Below are 18166 nucleotides of genomic sequence, written 5' to 3' on the forward strand. Positions count from 1 at the left end.
TCTTAGATAGGGTTATCATAGTTAACTAAAACTAAAATAATAAAAACGTTTTTGTTATTTTACATAAAATAAAGATAAAGTAAAAGAAAGTTTAAGAATTTATTATATTTTTGTTTAGTTTAATGTAACAAATTAACTCAAACTAAAATATAAATAAAAATGTATAAAAACTGTATACATTTGAAACAATAACTAATAAAATAGACAAAACACACAATAAAATTACTAGAACCTTAACTAAAATGAAAATGAAAACAGAAAAACAAAAACTAATGTGAAATATTTTTCACAAACTATAATATTATCTTAATGGTACAATTTTTTCCCCCCCAGATAATGTTTGTATCTAGTAAGTCTGTGTTTCTGGGAGTTCTGTTTGTGTTGAGAGATAAATATTATGAAGTGCGTACTTGTCTGAAGAACTCCTCCATGAGGGCTTGTGTCCAGCGGTAGTGCAGTTTCCAGCCCTTAGCGGGATGGCTGATATCAGCCGCGTGCAGCATTAGGGACAGCGCTTTAGCCTTGTCTATTCTAATAAACACATTCATCAGAGCTTCATCAGTCACATACAAACACTAGCTGTAATTTCCACTGGAGAATTATGAATCCATAAATTATGCAATGGTGTGCACAAGGGAGGAGCGGGGGGGTTCGAGCCCCTGCAACTTTGAGGTCTGATCTGCCCTTCTGCTGAGGGTAGGGGGGTGCGATATGAAGATTTTTGATTATGGACGATAAAAATGTCTCCAGGATCTGCTTTTGAAGAAATATCATTGTATTGTGCTGCAGCGCACATTCTATCAGCTGCAGTTCTGGCGACACCGAATCAGTAGCTATACTGCGAAATACATTAAAATCAGTGTTAACTCAGTGGTAGAGTTACTCTCACGGGACACTGTCCACAAAAGTACATTTTTATTTATTTATTTATTTTTTGCATCAGCCTTACTGATTATTTAAATGTTTCATTCGTGTGCTGTTCTGACGTGCAGCTTTTCTGAGCACACTCAAAGCTCGCGCACGAAAACGAAAAAGCCCTAGTTCAAACTGTGCCTGATTACTGAACTAAGTTATGTTTTGTGTTAATACTGTCAAAACACACAAGGTTCATGTATATACTCAGTTATGTCTAAAATGTTATTTCTAAAATGAAAGAAAACAACTGAAAGAGACAGATGCATATCTGTATATTAGATGCACGCAGGTCTTAAAGGGACAGTACTGAACATGCTGCCGACTGTAATTAAAGGGATAGTTCACCCTAAAATGTAAATTCTGTCATTGTTTATTCACTCACATGCTGTCCATGTTGACATCTTGCAAAATAGAGAAACCAACATGACAAAGAATCGTGATTAAATCATGATATTTCTAAAAAAAGAAAATGGTGACATTTTTGCCATATCGCCCACCCGAACAAACAAATACACACTACCCATCACCCCCAACACCACCCCCTCCCCCGACCTCGGACCGCGATTGTGCCCTCGTAACGCCATTTCGTCCCTGCCCCTCCAGAAGTCTGTGCACACCACTGTTACACACCCACACTCACACACATTCGCAAACAAAGGACATGAGAGGATTGAGTCTAAATGACACCATCAGCCTCTGTCTGTCACTCTGTCTATTTACAATTTGAAATGGTTTTACTATAGTAACTGTATATTTGTATATTGTGCAGGAAAACTACGTATTTTTTTTTTTTTTTTAATACTTTAGTTTAATCAGCAGCTTTTCTAAAAAGGTTTACATTACTTAAGTCAGTTTGGGTAATTAAAAAAATAAAAATTACTCTAAAAAAAAAAAGTCCTATTAAAAAAAGATTTCTTCCAACAGAACAAAGGATTTCTTGGATCAAAAAGATGCATTTGAAATGCAAAATGGAGAGAATAAATGTTTTCATAGATCTGAAATGCCTTATTCCTATAAACTAGGAAAACAGACACTGGAGTTCTAGTTATTTTCATTAATAAACTTATGAGCCTGGTTAATGACGTTTATCGCCTGATTCTGTATGGAGCATAATGGACACAAAAAAATAAAAATAAAATCATTCATAACAAATGAATGAATCTAGTCTCTAGTCTTGATGCATTTATTTCATCACTCAGTATATGTAATACCACCCAGTCCTAATGGTTACTATGCAAGAAGTATAACACATTTTCATAAGTTGACACGCCATCACACTCATTCACTAACACCCTCATGTTTACACACGCTCAGAGAGAACAGCAGGAGCGTCACTTACCCCTCCGGCTGCTGCAGTACATTCCTCATCGTCTTGATCTGCTGGAAATGGCAGGACATATCTGTGCTCATGACCATCTCAATCACCAGCGTACGCAGCTCCCTGTGGAAAACACAACACTGCGGCTCATCACAACTCACAGCACATGCACTTTCCCACAACAGATCCTCCATTCTTCAGGAACGGCATGTCCGAGGACACAAAGCCAGCGTACCTCCAGTCATCCTTCGAGAGGTTGACCAGGATGTTCATCTCATCTTCTTGCATGAGTCTGTAGGCTGCACTCACGTGGTGGTTTTCTAGAACCGAGCGGTCATTGTACAGGATGGCCACTTCTGATCTGTGCAGGACCAAAGAAAGAGGAGTTAATAAATTTACCTTGAAGGTCAGTTCACCCTAAAAATTACAATTTCATCATCATTTAGTCACATTTACATCAATTCCAAGTCAGTAGGATTTTCTTTCTTTCATGGAACACAACAAATGTTTTTTTTTTAATGAAAGCTTATTGTCGCCAGGGGCTTTCAAACTACACTTGTACAGATAACAAAATGTACATATTCATAACGTTGGTTATGAAAATAATTGGGGCTAGGCTAGGTGTCAATTGATGTCAATGGCACATTGTGTCACACCAGCTTAAATATATGAATGCAGTGTTTTGTAACTTTTTTTTTTTTTTCGTTTTTTTTTTAATGAAAATAAGCAGATTGGACAATTATTTTGTGTCTAAGGCCTGCAGAATTGAAGAGTTAAAATAATTTTATTTTATTCACTACTTCATTAGAAAATCTTTGTGCTGGAGTTTTGAAGAAAAAAGAAACCTTCTGCTAATGTGAAGAACTTGCTGTATATTGTAAAAAAAAAAAAGAAGAAAAAAAGAACTTGTCCACCACAAGTTTCAAAAATGTGTTATTGTTTAAAAAAAAGCCTCTTACGCTCACCAAGAATTTTACTTTTTATTCTCACAAGGAGTCAATTTGAGAACTACAAGCTGAGGTGGGACATCAGCGGCAATCAGAGATATCCATTTTTCCCATCACACAAGTCTCCCATAACATTGATGATTGAGCGCTCCTCTAAAATCACTGTATTTTTGGAGTACTGTCCTTGCCTTCAGTTTCTGTCTGCAGCAAAAGCTAAAGCTGCGATGCACTTCTCAGAATAATGACTGTGTATTACCTCTCTCTACCACACACACACACACACACACACACACACACACACACACTGTCTTTGGCTTTCACACTAGGCTCTCCAACACCTAGTAAGCTGCCTATGTAAGCAGCATGTTAATGCATCACAGACATGCTCCTGATGCAAACACTGTTGAATATGGTAGGTAGCATCATGTTTTTAAGATAACTTCAAATGAACAAATTCTAGGCAAGCATCACATTTCCTTCAAAGAGAAGGTAATAATGCAAATGGATTGCAACAAGCTTGCTTAAAAAAAATCCACTAAAGATTAAAGAATACGAATATTAATATTAAATACTTTACAAATTTTGATACATGCCATAAAGTTGTATAAATTGTTGTATAAATACTACAAATATATATTAGTAGAACACATCCTGAGCTGCTGCCCAGAAGGGATGGTGATGGCCGCTAAAGGCAGTATTGGAGAGCGTCTCCTTGGCCACTGCAAACAGTAAGCTCGATCATTAAGCAAAGGAAATACAGTACAGTTTGTGAAAGAAGAAGAGCAGCCAACATCACAGCACAAAGCTCCAGCAGGCCTTCTTCATACAGCACGGGACTGGAAGCTTTTGGTTGACTTGGAGAAGCAGCTGAAATTCCCAGAACACATCTTTGGAACCTGACATCATCATTCTATCTGAGGTCTCGAAAGAGCTAGTTTTGATAGAATTGACTGTGCCTTGGGAAGATTGAATGGAAGAGGCATTTGAAAGGAAAAGTGCCAGGTACAAAGATCTGACTGATCAGTGTCGAGAGAGGGGTTGGCTTTGCTGGCTGCTCCCTCTACAGAACATTCACTGCACTGGGGCTGAGTGAGCCCCAGAGGAGAGCAGCCATTAGACTCGCAACAGAGGCTGCAGAAAGAGCTTCAAGATGGCTGTGGATAAAAAGGGGTGATCCGTGACCAAACACTGCTGGGACTCAAACAGTTCATCATAACTTATGATAATAATCAACTTACGATTTCATTTACACAAAGAAACAAGCATTTTATTTACTAAATATTAGCTTGCTTATGTCTAGATTTTCATAGAATGTGCTGTAGATGCAGGTGTGATGCTAAGCTAGTTTCCATCGCAGGTACCTTCATACAAAGATGCTTTGTCTGTCCATCATTAAAAGAAAAGTTCACCGAAAAATGAAAATTTGCTGAAATTTGTCTCACCCTCAGGCCATCCAAACCGTAGCTGAATTTGTTTCTTCATCAACACAGATTCTGAAAAATTTAGCATTTAGCATTGCTCACCAATGAATTCTCTGCAGTGAATGGGTGCCGTCAAAGTGCAAACAGCTGATAAAAACATCACAATATTTCACAAGTAGTCCACATCACTCCAGTCCATCAGTTTACATCTTGCTAAATGAAAAGCTGTGTGTGTGTTTTTAAGAAACAAATCCATCTTTAAGGTGTCCTGTTTGGACTCTCATTCTGACGGCACCCATTCACAGCAGAGGATCCATTGGTGAGCGAGTGATGTAATGCTAAATTTCTCCAAGCCTGTTCCTGTGAAGATATAAACTCATATACATGCTGGATGACCCGAGGGTGATTACATTTTCAGCAAACTTTCATTTTTGGCTGATTTTGGGTATTCCTTTAAGGCAGTTTAATTAAAATTTGAACACTTCATTGAAACCACTGGCTGCTTCTTATGGTCACCACACACCTGGTCTGAATGTGGAAGTTATTGGTCGTTCCAGTGTGTTCAAAGTCGTGGATTGCAGCAGCAAACACCATGGCCAATATTTCCAGTTCAGAGAGCCAGTGCTGTGGGAGAGCAAACCAGACAGCTGTTACCCAAATAATCATCATTACCATGATTCAACATCATCAAAACCAATTTCAACAGCTGTGCATATTAACCTGCAAGTTAAGACATCAAGCGTTCTGCTTGTATTGATTACAAACAGATGTCATATTTGTTTGTCTGTGCAAGACATGCATGCACAATTCACCTGTGAATTTAACTCACCATAATGCCAGTGTGTAGCATCAGATAGTGTGCCGTCTGCGTGACATCAGCAGCATGGATCAAATTGTGGTAGGGGTTTCTGTGCTTGCTGTAGCCTATTTCCAGAGCTTCCACAAATGACACAAGGGAGGACACTGGTATCTGCACAAAGAACAACAATCACAGTTACAAAACTAGAATACAATCTTTAACTACACTACCATTCAAAATTTAGGTGTCAGTAAGAATTGTATTATTAATTTTTTTTTTTTTTTTTTTTTTTTTTTTAGAAACCAATACCTTTATTCAGCAAGGATTCATCAAAAAACTCAAAAGTTTTCTAAAAGTAATATTACACATTATTAAACATTATTCAATTAGTTTCTTGAGGAGCAAATCAGCATATTGAAATGGTCTCTGAAGGATTGTGTGATACTAAATACTTTTTTTTATCAAATAAATCCAGTCTTTGGCTTTTTCTAAAACAAACAAAAAAAAATATTACAGACCCCAAATTGATGTGTAGTGTAGATGTTGTCAGATTAACTAGATAGTAATTACACTGATTTAAGTATCAGCCAACGTATCAGGAGTACGCAAATAATTTACAGCTTTATTCATATTTCGAGTCAGACATGACTGTACAAAATAACTTGTTTCACTCAATCAGTTTCATCTAATGCATTAGTTACAACTCAGTTGAATCAGATGATCTGAGTCTTGAACACGAAAACTGCTAATTTAATTAGAATTAATTTTTTATTTATCTTTATTTATTGTAATTGTGACTGCAACTGCAACCTAATATTTCACAATCTTTATTGTAAAATTGCTTTCATTATTTATTTACACTGTAAAAAGTAATTCAGTGGCTTAGTAAATTTCACAAAAATAAAGAGCTATATTTACTTAATAAAATCTTTTGAAATCATTTAAGTGATATTTTGAGTGGGTCAGGTTAAAAATAATAATTAAAAATCCAACAAATAATTTCTCTAAAATTTACATATATTATTTAAGTTTATGTAATGAAAATAAATAAGTATTTAACTAACTAATTATATTTTTAATATACCCTCAATATTTCTGGTGAATTCTAATATAAATATTTGATAATTATTTACTTGTACTGATCTGTTTTAGAAACTAAAATTATTAAGTATTTCCTACCAATTTTCCTAAATAAAGCTCCAGCTTAATAAATGACGGTTTAAATAAATTGAGTAAATTTCGCGGCTAAAGTGATCACGTGTGCAGCTCGGCAGGAAAAAAAAATCTGCTTTCCTCAGCAGAGCAGAGACGTCGACTAGCCATACTCCTCACAACTCCTGGTAAGTAACGTTAGTCAGCTTATCCTACTTACGTTTGTAACACTTTATTATAAAGTTAATAATTATTAAGCATTTCCTAACAATTGTCTTTGTATTTTACGTCATCTTCAACAAGTTTCGTAGCTTAATCGAAGTCACCTGAAGGACGGCTTTCCTGAATTTCCTCAGCAACGGCAAGACCCGCACTCCTCTCATATCGTGGTACGTTATGTAATTTAGCCAGCTAAAACTAAATATGTTTGTGATGTTTAATTCAGAAGTTAATTATTAAGGATTTCCTAACAATTGTGTTTGTATTTTGCGTCATCTTAAGAAGTTTAACGAGTTTCGCGGCTCAAGCAAGAGGCACCTGTCACTGAAGGACTGCTTTTCTCAGCAACGACGTGAACAGCATTACTCGAATTTCCTGTAAGTAACGTTAGTCATTTTATAACGATGTATATTTGCGATACTTTATTCAAAAGTTGATTAAACATTGACCGTGTGTACGTGTACATAACAGTGTAGTTTTCTAAGTTCGTTAGTGGGGCAGCTATATGTATGTTAGGGTTTTTTTTCCTTTTTTTTTTGAGTGGATTAACTTTCGTACTATTTGGATCACCGTTAATTTCAACCGCCATTTGAAAGTCTAACGATAAGTGAGTGTACCGTGGTCCAGCAACTATAACTATACATGCCCAATGGAAAACGATTTTGTACAGGTTCCCCTTTGGGGTCAGTGGCTTGTCAAAAGGGAACACATCATTTATGAACTTTCAAATGACATTCTGTCTTGTAAAAAGCTGTCACGTTGTTGTAAAACATCATAATTACTACATGAACTCAATTATGAGCTCTTAAATAACCACTACAAATACGCCATGCAAAAGTATTTAAAATGGCATGGACATAACATAGACTGGTGCGTTTTAATCAGCTCCCACTATAGGGAGTCAGCCAGTTTAAGGCCTGCTCCGTTGTAAAATCATTCTAGTGCACTGAAACCTAGATCACATACAATATCGGTCAAAAGTTTGAAAACAGTAAGCTTTTTAATGTTTCTGAAATAAGTTTCTTAAGCTCATTAAGCTTGCATTTATTTAAAAAATAAAAAAAAATGCAGAAAAAACAACCTTCTATCCCCCCCTACCCTCTATTGCTATTTGGCTGGTAATTTTCTTAGGGTTACTCGCCAGACTGATATAATATTTATATACACACACACATATATATACATTAAAGCCGAATTTTCATTCCATTACTCCAGTCACCGCAGCTGTTTCACAACAAATCCAGACCTGGTGGGTATTGAAGGACAGCGGAGGCTGGGGGAGGGGTACATTGCATTTCAAGAAACATTTACAATCTTATAATATTCAGAAATTTTATTAAGTTCATAAAGTTAAATATTATTGTAATATTTACTAAGCCACAGAATTATTTAGAGGGTTAAGGGTTGAGTGTGAGGGTTAATGCAATGCATTTTTTTTTTTCAAGTAGTGCAATTAAACAAGCTTTTTTGTTTCAAAACCATTAGTCATTTTACTTAAATATTAAACATGTTTATAAAGAAATTGGTTGAAATAATGCGGACCTCAATAAAAGCCTATAGCATTGATTTAAAGCATAGAAGCTCGCAGTTGGTCTCTTTTCATTTTTCTTTTAGGTTTATTGTTAAAAATAAATGTCCCTATGTAAAAAATGTACCTGTCCTCTTGTTAAGAAGAATGCTGTTAATTTTTGCAACTCCTCCCCCTAGTAAACTTTGTTTGAGATTTTACCTATAATATGGTCCAACAGAATGTTTGCTTCTTCAGGTGCTATTTGTTTTGTGTATTTGTCGCTTTCTTGTAACATTCAGGTTTGAATGTTAGCTCTAACCAGTTATCTTTAAAATTTGCCTGTAGGGTTCAGCTGATCTACCGGTCTTCGTACACGCAGAGTTGGCAGAGGAGGTCATAAAAATCTACATCCTTCGGGACAATGATGGGGCAGTCAGCGATGTAGGAGTTGTGATTGAGGGCATCACTGTCCTCCGCAGTCTTGGGAATCTCAGCAGAGTCTGCTGCTATCTTTTGGGAGTCACGTATGCATTGGATTTGAGATATTCCAAGACCCACAAATACAGGTCCTTCTCAAAAAATTAGCTTATTGTGATAAAGTTCATTATTTTCCATAATGTAATGATAAAAATTAAACTTTCATATATTTTAGATTCATTGCATACCAACTGAAATATTTCAGGTCTTTTATTGTTTTAATACTGATGATTTTGGCATACAGCTCATGAAAATCCCAAATTCTCAAAAAATTAGCATATTTCATCCGACCAATAAAAGAAAAGTGTTTTTAATACAAAAAAGCTCATCCAGAGTGTTGGGTCTTGCGTCTCTCAACTTTCTCTTCACAATATCCCACAGATTCTCTATGGGGTTCAGGTCAGGAGAGCTGGCAGGCAAATTGAGCACAGTAATACCATGGTCAGTAAACCATTTACCAGTGGTTTTGGCACTGTGAGCAGGTGCCAGGTCGTGCTGAAAAACGAAATCTTCATCTCCATAAAGCTTTTCAGCAGATTGAAGCATGAAGTGCTCCAAAATCTCCTGATAGCTAGCTGCATTGACCCTGCCCTTAATAAAACCAGTGGACCAACACCCGCAGCTGACATGGCACCCCAGACCATCACTGACTGTGGGTACTTGACACTGGACTTCAGGCATTTTGGCATTTCCTTCTCCCCAGTCTTCCTCCAGACTCTGGCACCTTGATTTCCGAATGACATCCAAAATTTGCTTTCATCCAAAAAAAGTACTTTGGACCACTGAGCAACAGTCCAGTGCTGCTTCTCTGTAGCCCATTTCCTGCACACGCCTGTGCACGGTGGCTCTGGATGTTTCTACTCCAGACTCAGTCCACTGCTTCCGCAGGTCCCCCAAGGTCTGGAATCGGTCCTTCTCCACAATCTTCCTCAGGGTCCGGTCACCTCTTCTCGTTGTGCAGCGTTTTTTTCCCCACACTTTTTCCTTCCCACAGACTTCCCACTGAGGTGCCTTGATACAGCACTCTGGGAACAGCCCAGAATTTCTTTCTGTGTCTTACCCTCTCGCTTGAGGGTGTCAATGATGGCCTTCTCAGGTTGGCAGTCTTACCCATGATTGCGATTTTGAGTAATGAACCAGGCTGGGAGTTTTTGAAAGCCTCAGGAATCTTTTGCAGGTGTTTAGAGTTAATTAGTTGACTCAGATGATTAGGTTAATAGCTCGTTTAGAGAACCTTTTCATGATATACTCATTTTTTGAGATAGGAATTTTGGGTTTTAATGAGCTATATGCCAAAATCATCACTATTAAAACAATAAAAGACCTGAAATATTTCAGTTGTTGTGTAATGAATCAAAAATATATGAAAGTTTAATTTTTATCAATACATTATGGAAAATAATGAACTTTTATCATAATATACAAATTTTTTGAGAAAGACCTGTACTCACTTGAGTTGTTCCAAAAACTGTTTCTTGAGCTGGATCCTCCAAAACTCTCTGTTAATGTTCAGAGGTTAAAAAATTATCTTCTTGCATAGTAGTGGTTCATGGTCATCCCACAGAATGGGTATTCTTGATGGAAGTGTTTCTGTTATCGGATTAATTCTGTTGAAGGGATAGTTCTCTCAAAAAGATGATGTTGTCATAATTTACTCTCCCTCAATTTGTCCCAAGCCTGTACGAGTTTCTTTCTTCTGTTGAACACAAAATATATTTTAAGTGAAGTGACGTGACATTCAGCCAAGTATCAAAGAGTGTTGGTTAACGCATTTAAAGGTTGCCATTGACTTTGCATAGTAGCCTTTTTTTTTTTTTCCTACCATGGAAGTCAATGGCAACTTTCAACTGTCTGTTAACCAACATTCATTAAAATATCTTTTGTGTTCAACAGAAGAAAGAAACTCGTACAGGTTTGGGACAACTTGAGGGCGAGTACATTATGACAACATCATCTTTTTGGGTGAACTATCCCTTTAATATTTTTTGATGTAAGTGTTGCTTTTTTATGGTTTAATGAGTGGTAATGAGTGTGACTGCAAATGGCTGGTATGCACCAGGAACAAAGTAAGATGTCATTTCTCTTACGGCTATCATATTTTACATGTAATCTACTTGAATACTAAGATGGATGAAATGTTTCATAAGGTTTAATCATTTCCCTTATGGCTGCTTTACAGTTTTTAATTTTTGCAATCTACTGGAATATTAAAATGGATAAAATGTTTCAAAGGTTGATTTTAGACTTTGTCTGATGTTTAATTGATAAATAAATGTTTAATAAAAAATGTGTTTCTTTCTTTATTTGGTTTTATTATATTAATTGTAAAGGGTAAATGGTGTAAAAAAAAGTGAATGCAACATTTTGATCATTTATAGTCCAATATTAAGTTAAATTCACTTTTACATGTAGTAAATATAGCACATTTATTTGTTTAAATTTCATCCAATATTTCAATTATATCTACTCAATATTTTTTGTTTATTTGACATAGAATTTCAGTTGTGGTATTTTATAATTTTGATTATATCTAATTAATTTTATTTCTCATATAAAGTTATTCAGTTATTCAGATTTACTTAATTTTTTTACTTACAATTACTCAATTTAAACAGTATATTTCATTGATTTCACAGCTTTAAAATTTACTCAATTTTTTTGAGTGTAAAAATGTTTCACCAAAAAAATTGAGTAAATAATAGTTAAACTTTTTACAGTGTAGTTAGTTTACATGTATTTAAGACTTCCTCTCACAATTTACTTTTTGTATTACCTTAAGGCAAAAACAAGCTTTAATGTTTTTTTCATGTTTTCATGTATTTTTTCCTTTGTCATGTTTCAGCGAGTCTTTTTGCACCCTACCATCCGTATTCTTCAAACAAGGTGGAAGGAACACTGTATAAAATATACTGATATTTTTAACTAAAACTAAGAATATAAATCTTAAACATTTTTTTTCTCTAATTAAAACTAAATATAATTTAAAAACAGATGTAAAGCAAAATATTAGATGAAAGGCAGAAGGGCACACATTTCTAATCATGGGACACCATACTTAGTTACACGTCATGTCACCTAACTAAAAAAAGCTTAAGTTACTTAAAATTACAAAAAAAGACAGAAGAAATACTAAAAAATAAATCTAAATATTAAAAAAAGTTTGTTTTTTTGCAAAAGGTGGTTTAAGATACATCAACATAATCAAAAAACAAACCACTGTGTTAATGATTTTTTTCTTCTTCTTTTGTTCTCTGATTGCCTAATTTGCTGCTAGACAACTCATATGAATGTCTGCATGTATAATTCTGAATGTTTAGCGTCCATGGTATGAAAATAATCGCTGCGAGACCCTTCCGAAGTGAACGAGTCTTCAGAGAGTCGTGAGCGAGAGTGTGGGACGCAGCCTCCTTTTTTTTTTTTTATTACTTGTTTTTCCACTAAATTTAAAACTTTAGAAAGTTAATAATGTAGGTAGTTGCGGTGTAGGTTCAGCAATAACTTTATCTTTTCTAATTTCCAAAATATGTGAAATAATTTAGTTTTTATTTTATTTTATTTATAGGTTTTTGTTTATTTTAATAGCAACATCTGGGAACATTGCATCTCCGGCATTAGTCTGGCAGTAATCAAAAAAGGCAGTGACTATTTACACTGTACATAGTGCAAATAGCAGCATTTTTTTTTTGTGATATTACACTAAGTGCCAATTCTATTTATCCTGTTAGCCAGCACCCCTCATTATGGGACTCACAGCTGAAAGTGCTCTAACTTACTTATAATTGTAATAGTTTCCTACTTCAGTGTGTTACAAACATAATTGTGGTGTCTTTAGAAAGAAGACCCGTTGGGCTTCACTTTTTATCAACCAGATTTGATAATGCTCAAAAATATTAAAAGTTATAGACACTGAAGTGCCTTGAATTTCTTTTTTACCACTAAATATTTTTTTATTTGATATAAAAATACATGAAATGAGTCCTGGCGCAATCTAGAAAAGTAATGGGTTGAAAGCCACATGTCTCATAAGTTTCTATTTCAAATCTGAATAAAATATAATGAAAAATGAGACTCCTGCAAATATTTTTATGAGACTATGTCTACACCCCCACCCCCCAAATATAAGAAAATATATTTCCCAATAGTATTGAAGGCTTCTACAACTATTGTTTTCAATTATAAAACACTAGACAGAAACTTAGACATCATATAAATTATTTATTTGAGCACTAGAAAAATACAATAAGAATAATTTGAGAAAGAAAAATTAAGAATAATAAGAAAAAAATTTTTTTTTAACTTTGTTTGCCAATATAGAACATCCTGAGATTGCTAGAGATGCATATTTTACAATGAATTACGATGCAAATAAGTGCTGATGTTCTGATGGCCACTTATACAGAAGGTAATAACACAAATGTGCCAAAGTAAATAATCCACTTTCTCTACTCATATAGACACGTTCACTTTGATAGCCGTGATCATTCAGTAATGGCGAGCTGATTTGGGCTGATTTGCACTCAAACAGATGGTAATCATGCAGATACATTCACATTCAACATAAAACACACTCTCACATATATAAAAACTGTCAAAAATTAAAAGAAATAAAGGAAAATGCGATCGCTGTAAGTTCCGCCTCCATCAGCTGACAGGTGCGTCAGAGCGCGTCACATGCTCCCAGGAGAGAGCGCCAAATTCAAATAAACTATCTTCCGCCTATTTTTCATTAATTCTTTTTTCCGGTGGATCGTCTCCTTCTGTTTGTGACACTGTACGCTGCAAAACCATGCCGTGTTTTTACTACCAAGACGCAGTTTCCGACCGTGAGTTATTCCATAAAGGACGCAAACAGTTCTGTCCCTGAAGAAATGAAATGTAAACAAAGGAATTATGATCCATATTACAACATTATTGCTTTGTTGGACTAAACGTGCTTCACGAGATGTCATTCACTGGACCCTTACCTTCCTAACTAAACCGGGATTTACAGCTGTGGATGTTTATGACTCGTTATTACGACGGATCTGGTATGTACATTGTTTTCTTTGCTTATTTTTTTTATGTGTACCGCTTACACAAATGTAGCAAATACAGTCTTTATAAGCTTTCCATTGAAAAACAGCAATCTGTCTTTGATGCTTGAGGCTCAGATCTTTATAATGATACATAGTTTGTCAAGATTAAATTTGTCCTATTTGTCCTGTTTCATTTAATCTATTCATAATCACTGACACATGAGAGTGGAGAGGCTTTGAGGACGAGGGCGTTCTGGTGCAGGCTAACAGGATTTATACTATGTTAAAATAGCAGGATTTTCTGCTATATATACTACTTACTGCAAACAGTGGCAATTATCTGCACCTCAGTATTGTAGTACATTATGCAATAATAACTTATTGAGTGTCAATGTAATGGATGCCAACTTATTGAGACAATAAAGCCCTCCCTACGCCTACACTTAACTTTTTGATTATTTACTTAATTTTCATTGAAAATAAATGCTTTTCTGATGTGATTTGAAATTTGAAAAGGGCGAATTTTTTTTTTGCCAAAAAGCAAATTCGAACCCGGGTCAATCACGTCAAAATATGTATGACACACGTTTGACCTTCTACGCCACTGCAGCAGACTGTCAGGTATTGTCTTTTGTAATCTTGACTATCCGAAAATAACACATTTGGTGGGCAATATGTATGTTTGCATGAATGATAAACAACTGATAAAATTATCCACCCCATAAATATAGTATTAACAAACTTTGATACAATAAATAGTGTATGATTTAAAAATGAGCATCCCTCCAAAAACATCTACATGTCTGTCTCTTTTGAAGTGTTAGTGTAATTAGTTGTATTTATAGGGGTTATTATAGCACAAGTCTATAATAAGAGGGTTATTATAGAAACTCCCTGGACTTATTTTCAAAGCCTGGCTATGGCCTTGCTTGCATGTATTTTGTAATCATGGGGCACTATGAGTCTGTCATCACCGTGCTTGTGAACAGGTTAAGAAGTCATGAGACCTGAAACTACTCATAACAGATGTATATCACATGCAAATGTCCTGTAACAGGGAGAAAAAAAAAACATGCATGCTTCGGAGACAATGTCAACTCTAGTTAAAACTTTGGTTAAGAAAAAAAGTGTGATTCCAAAAGGTTGAAATCATAATATATTATAGAAATAGTTCAAATAACAACTCGTATAACACTTTTTCATGCTGTTTCAAACCTGTATGAGTTTCTTTCTTCGATTGAAAGCAAAAAGAAAGATTATTTGATGAGCGTGTTACTCTTTTCTGTGCAGTCACAAAGAATGAGACTGAAGCTTTCAGCCTTTAAAAATGAAGCAAAAGAACCATAAACATATTATAAAACGAGTTATTTTAACTCATGCTTCATATTCTAAAATCGTATTATGAATATTCTTAAAGCCTTTTAATGACAAAAAATAACTTTTAGTCAATGGAGCGGATTATAATTTAAGATTTTATTCACAGCAAATCTTGAGACCCTGGGCACCATCGTAAATGATTTATGAATGAATCATTATTTGAGTCGGATCTTTTTAATTAATCATTTGATCTGGTGAACAAGACTGAATCATTGAATCAGACTGAATCAGTTACAGAGAACTCCTTAATACTGAACTGATTCAATGATCCTGAACTGATTCAGTGATTACCAGTGAATGACACTTACAATGATTTACATTTCAGTCTTTTCTCACACAAAATTATTTTATGCTTTCAAAAGACTTTGAATAAAGTGCATAAGTAATATACATTAGGCTACATTTATATATTTTTTTATGATTCTTTTTGAAACTTGAAAGCCTCAGTCCTTATTAAGTGTAACTGAATAAAAAAGGGGACCAATAAATGTAAGGGTTTAAATGATATGTGGTTAGGTAAATGACAGAATTTAATTTTATTCAGTGGCATCATGCTAGTTTCCCTAAGGGTGTATAAGTCAGTATCTTAGGTAAGCAAAGTGCGTAATATCACAGATTTGGTGTGGGCCTGGTTTTTGCAGTCTCTCATACCCTGAAGCGGCTGATCAAGTCGTATCTGGTGAGCAGTTCATACACCAGGAACTTCAGAGCGTGTTCACTACTCGCCTCTTGAAGCTTGAAGACATCAAATGACCATTTATCAACATCCTGAAAAAGAAGAAGACACGTACGAGCTAGTGGCGGACATAAAACTTTAAGGAAACAAACTAAAGCCATTTTATAATCTACTGTAAAGATATTCTGTACCTTTAGAGCTGTAATTACAGATGATGGATAGTTCAACCCTGCCATATTGGATGTTCTTCTGTACATTCTGCGAACACAAACCATCATATGTTTTTTTTTTTTTTTCTATGACCATGGCTGACAGCTTATTTTTAACAAGGTACATTTCAGTACAGATTTTTTGTGAACCAGTAACAATTTTATGCTGAATTTGCATAAATTTGTAAATCACATGTCAAAATGAATACTGAAATGACACTAAATACTTTCTTGAAAGCTGATGTCCTTTGGTTCTTCTATATACTGATTTACAACTACTTTAAAAAGCATGTTGCTTGTTCTTTTAAGCATGCAAATTATCTGTCACACTATGTAAAATGAACCAATACAAACTAAAAGTGATTAAAATGGTGAGAAACTTTTTAATTTAACCTAAAATATAAATGGTAGCACTTTATTTTACAGTCCTGTTCCCCCATGTACATACTTTGTACTTATTATAGTAATTACAATAACTATGTAATAACTAGGTACTAACCCCGAAACTACCCCTAAACCTAACCCTACCCCATGTAGTTACCTTGTATTACCAGAACTTTCTTATATAAATACACTGTAAGTACACTACAAGTACATGTAAGTACACGTACTTTAAAATAAAGTGCAACCATATAAATTATGTTTATGACATCTACATTATGATATTTTCGTTTTAGTTAAGTGGAACTCATGAACCCTTTAAGATTACACTGTAAGTGACATTATATAAAACCATTAAATTGTTCATCACGATCAGGAGCGTTTGACTAAGGTGTAGAGTTAAAATAGTGCTTTACAAAACTGTTTAAGAGACAAAGAGGACAAGGGTATTACACACAAGGATACAACTGCAGAAATAACACTGGACTTTTTGAATTTTGACAGCAGCAATCAATTAAAATTGAATACAACTATTCCTTCACAGAACTGTATTTCCCTGTAGTCACAAGTACATTTAAGTAGGAATCAGAGCAAAGAATAGGATGACATAACCCTAAAACGTTCCTTTTTTAATGAAGATGGAAAAGCCCTTAAAATGTCATTTTACTTCACACTGTCCAGATTCCAAAATAATAGTACATAATGATCAAATTCAGTTCCAGTGTACTTATTAACTTGGCTCTCGCAAAATAAATCCCAATAATGGAAAATAAACAGGTTCACACTATGCAGAACATTTTCATGTCTCCATTCCATCTTAATATAAAAAGTAAAATAATAAACTCACAAATGCTAAAGACTGAAATCATATTAAATAGTTTTATTTGATCACAACACAATTAAGTGAACGAGAATTTTAAATAAATATCCTATTCATTATGATACGTCGTCTAGCATTAGCCTTTTTTAATATCCTTTTTATAACAATATATTCATTAATGACATCATCCACCAGGAAGTGGCATCATTCTAGTGGGAAAATAAATCTGTCCATCTTGTTTGACAAAATAAAAGTAAGATAATATAATAGATAATATATCCATTTTCTTGCCACTGTGTAAGTTACCAGATTATAATTAATAAAGTTTAGGCACATATCTCTGAACAGCTTGTTTACACTTTTATACCTCAGACTAACAGATATTTTGGATCATTTGGATGTCTTGTAGCATTAAGCGAGCCCCTAACATGCATCTGATATCCACCTGATGATCAGCACCGCAAGCTCAACAGGTGTCTATGACATTCTGAATGAGTTTCCATGGAAATGAGGAGCTCTGCCCATGTAAATGGGAGGCGGCTTGTGCGTATTACTCAGACGTGAGGGTACATGTCACAGAGAGGACGGCTGCAATGCAAATGAAATGGCTGGAGACATTCATTTTCAGTTACTGGAAAAGATTATGCAGAACAAGTCCTTAAGTATGTCTTATGTGTCAGTAATCTTGGTAGACATTTTCCCAGTTAGCAGGAAAAAACGGGCAGGTCTGTGAAGCGACTGTCTGTATGATTTAAACTCACTGAGCAGCAGCAAATGAAAAGTTAAAACAAAGACTCTGTCTCAAAACCTACCACATACATAGGCTGCTGCCTTCAAAGGAAATATTTAGTTTGAGATGGAATCCAAGTGACTGATTTACTGTAGAACATTTTTTTCTATTAAAAGTTAATGGAAGCATGTTTCTCATCC

The 18166-nt window shown here is 34.9% G+C and overlaps 1 protein-coding gene across 2 annotated transcripts in view; it reads right to left on the minus strand.

Annotated features, from left to right (window-relative positions):
* LOC113052874 (calcium/calmodulin-dependent 3',5'-cyclic nucleotide phosphodiesterase 1A) overlaps nt 1-18166 on the minus strand; it is a 60350-nt gene that overhangs the window by 5981 nt on the left and 36203 nt on the right. For both annotated transcript variants that reach the window (XM_026217312.1, XM_026217313.1), the window contains 7 exons: nt 16018-16084; nt 15802-15918; nt 5431-5571; nt 5125-5225; nt 2469-2594; nt 2255-2356; nt 411-531 (listed from right to left, as the gene is read on the minus strand). In XM_026217312.1, coding sequence (XP_026073097.1) covers nt 411-531; nt 2255-2356; nt 2469-2594; nt 5125-5225; nt 5431-5571; nt 15802-15918; nt 16018-16084 — 775 coding nt within the window. The remainder of the gene's footprint in view (nt 1-410; nt 532-2254; nt 2357-2468; nt 2595-5124; nt 5226-5430; nt 5572-15801; nt 15919-16017; nt 16085-18166) is intronic.

This window comes from Carassius auratus, chromosome 34 (assembly GCF_003368295.1).
Source record: "Carassius auratus strain Wakin chromosome 34, ASM336829v1, whole genome shotgun sequence".
Classification (NCBI taxonomy): Eukaryota; Metazoa; Chordata; class Actinopteri; order Cypriniformes; family Cyprinidae; genus Carassius; species Carassius auratus.